Source organism: Emiliania huxleyi (assembly GCF_000372725.1).
Source record: "Emiliania huxleyi CCMP1516 unplaced genomic scaffold EMIHUscaffold_9399, whole genome shotgun sequence".
NCBI classification, from domain to species: domain Eukaryota; phylum Haptophyta; order Isochrysidales; family Noelaerhabdaceae; genus Emiliania; species Emiliania huxleyi.
In genome coordinates this window covers 1-1,182 of record NW_005195018.1, presented here as the reverse complement: position 1 = coordinate 1,182, position 1,182 = coordinate 1, and the positions used below count along the sequence as shown (strand labels likewise).

General features: G+C 64.8%; 1 protein-coding gene across 1 annotated transcript; it reads right to left on the bottom strand.

The window, feature by feature from the left end:
* Positions 1–17: 17 nt before the first annotated feature.
* EMIHUDRAFT_259563 (hypothetical protein) lies at positions 18–379 on the bottom strand (the record flags this gene model as incomplete). The annotated part of the gene is made up of 1 exon (XM_005756957.1): positions 18–379. A coding segment is annotated over one exon (362 nt), but the record flags the coding sequence as incomplete, so codon positions are not given.
* Between the last annotated feature and the right edge of the window lie 803 nt (positions 380–1,182).

Below are 1,182 nucleotides of genomic sequence, written 5' to 3'. Positions count from 1 at the left end.
AGCCGGAGGGCTTCCACGCCTCGACGTCTCCGCAGTCGCAGCAGCCTCCGCCCGACGAGAACATCCAAAAGTCGTGGCCCGTGTGGTCCGAGTTGAGGAAGCAGTCGTGGCAGATGGCGCAGGACGGGTCCATGCCGCAGGTTCGGCAGTGGTAGACGATGTCGCCCGTCTTCCAAACCAGTCCACACACCGAGGACGGAGCCGCAGTCTTTGGCGGCGCCGGTCGGCCGCAGATGAGCTGCGAGCACCGCTCGAGCGCCCTGTCGATCGAGAGCTCCTCGAGAGAGAGGCGGGCGAGCGCGACAGCCTCGTCCGGCGCGAGCTCCGATCGGGCGCTCAGCGCCCGCTCGAAGCGTGCGTCGGATGAGTCGTCTGTCATGGACAGCGGCCGGCGGAAGCTGTAGTGAGCGGGCCGCCGGGAGCGGTGCAGTCCTTGAAAGAATTCAACGAGAAGAACTCTCTCTCACAGCACCGACCCACGCCAAGGCGCGGGGCGGTGGTGCTCGCCGGCGCTCGCGGTGCTTCGGTGCTCGAGCGCGCTCAACATTGTGGTCGTTCAGGGCGGCTCGCACAGCGCCCGCAGACACACACACACACACACACACACACACACACACACACACACACACACACACACACACACACACACACACACACACACACACACACACACACACACACACACACACACACACACACGCAAGGGCGAGGACACGCGCAGGGGCCGCACCTCTAGCGAAGCCCACAGAGTGGGAGACTCCTATCACCGCCCTGCCACCCACGTGAGCCTTTTGGCCGCCTCTGTCAGTGTGCCCGTGGTAGTGAGAGACTGCTGGTGAGAAGCCGGAGGAAGGTCGCTAGTCGAGAGAGATCGCCAGTGGAATAGGGAGTCCACCGTGCTGCGAGCCTGTCGCTGTCCCTTGTCAGGAGCAGGAGAACTAGGAGAGCGCAACCAGTAGGAGGCCCGCGCCTGCCCCCGTGCCGCCGGGTGCAACCTGTCCTATACGAGAGAGGAATCCCTGGGACCCTGTCGTGTGGGTGAACCCTGCCCAGCCCCCCTCCGTGTCGCGATGCGCTCCCCGCTCCCGTTCCCCTGTGTCCCTGATCGTTCGTTCCAAGATCCTGCTCGTGCAGGTGGGGACCCTGTCCCCTCTCCCACCCCTCTCTCGATGTGCCGAATTG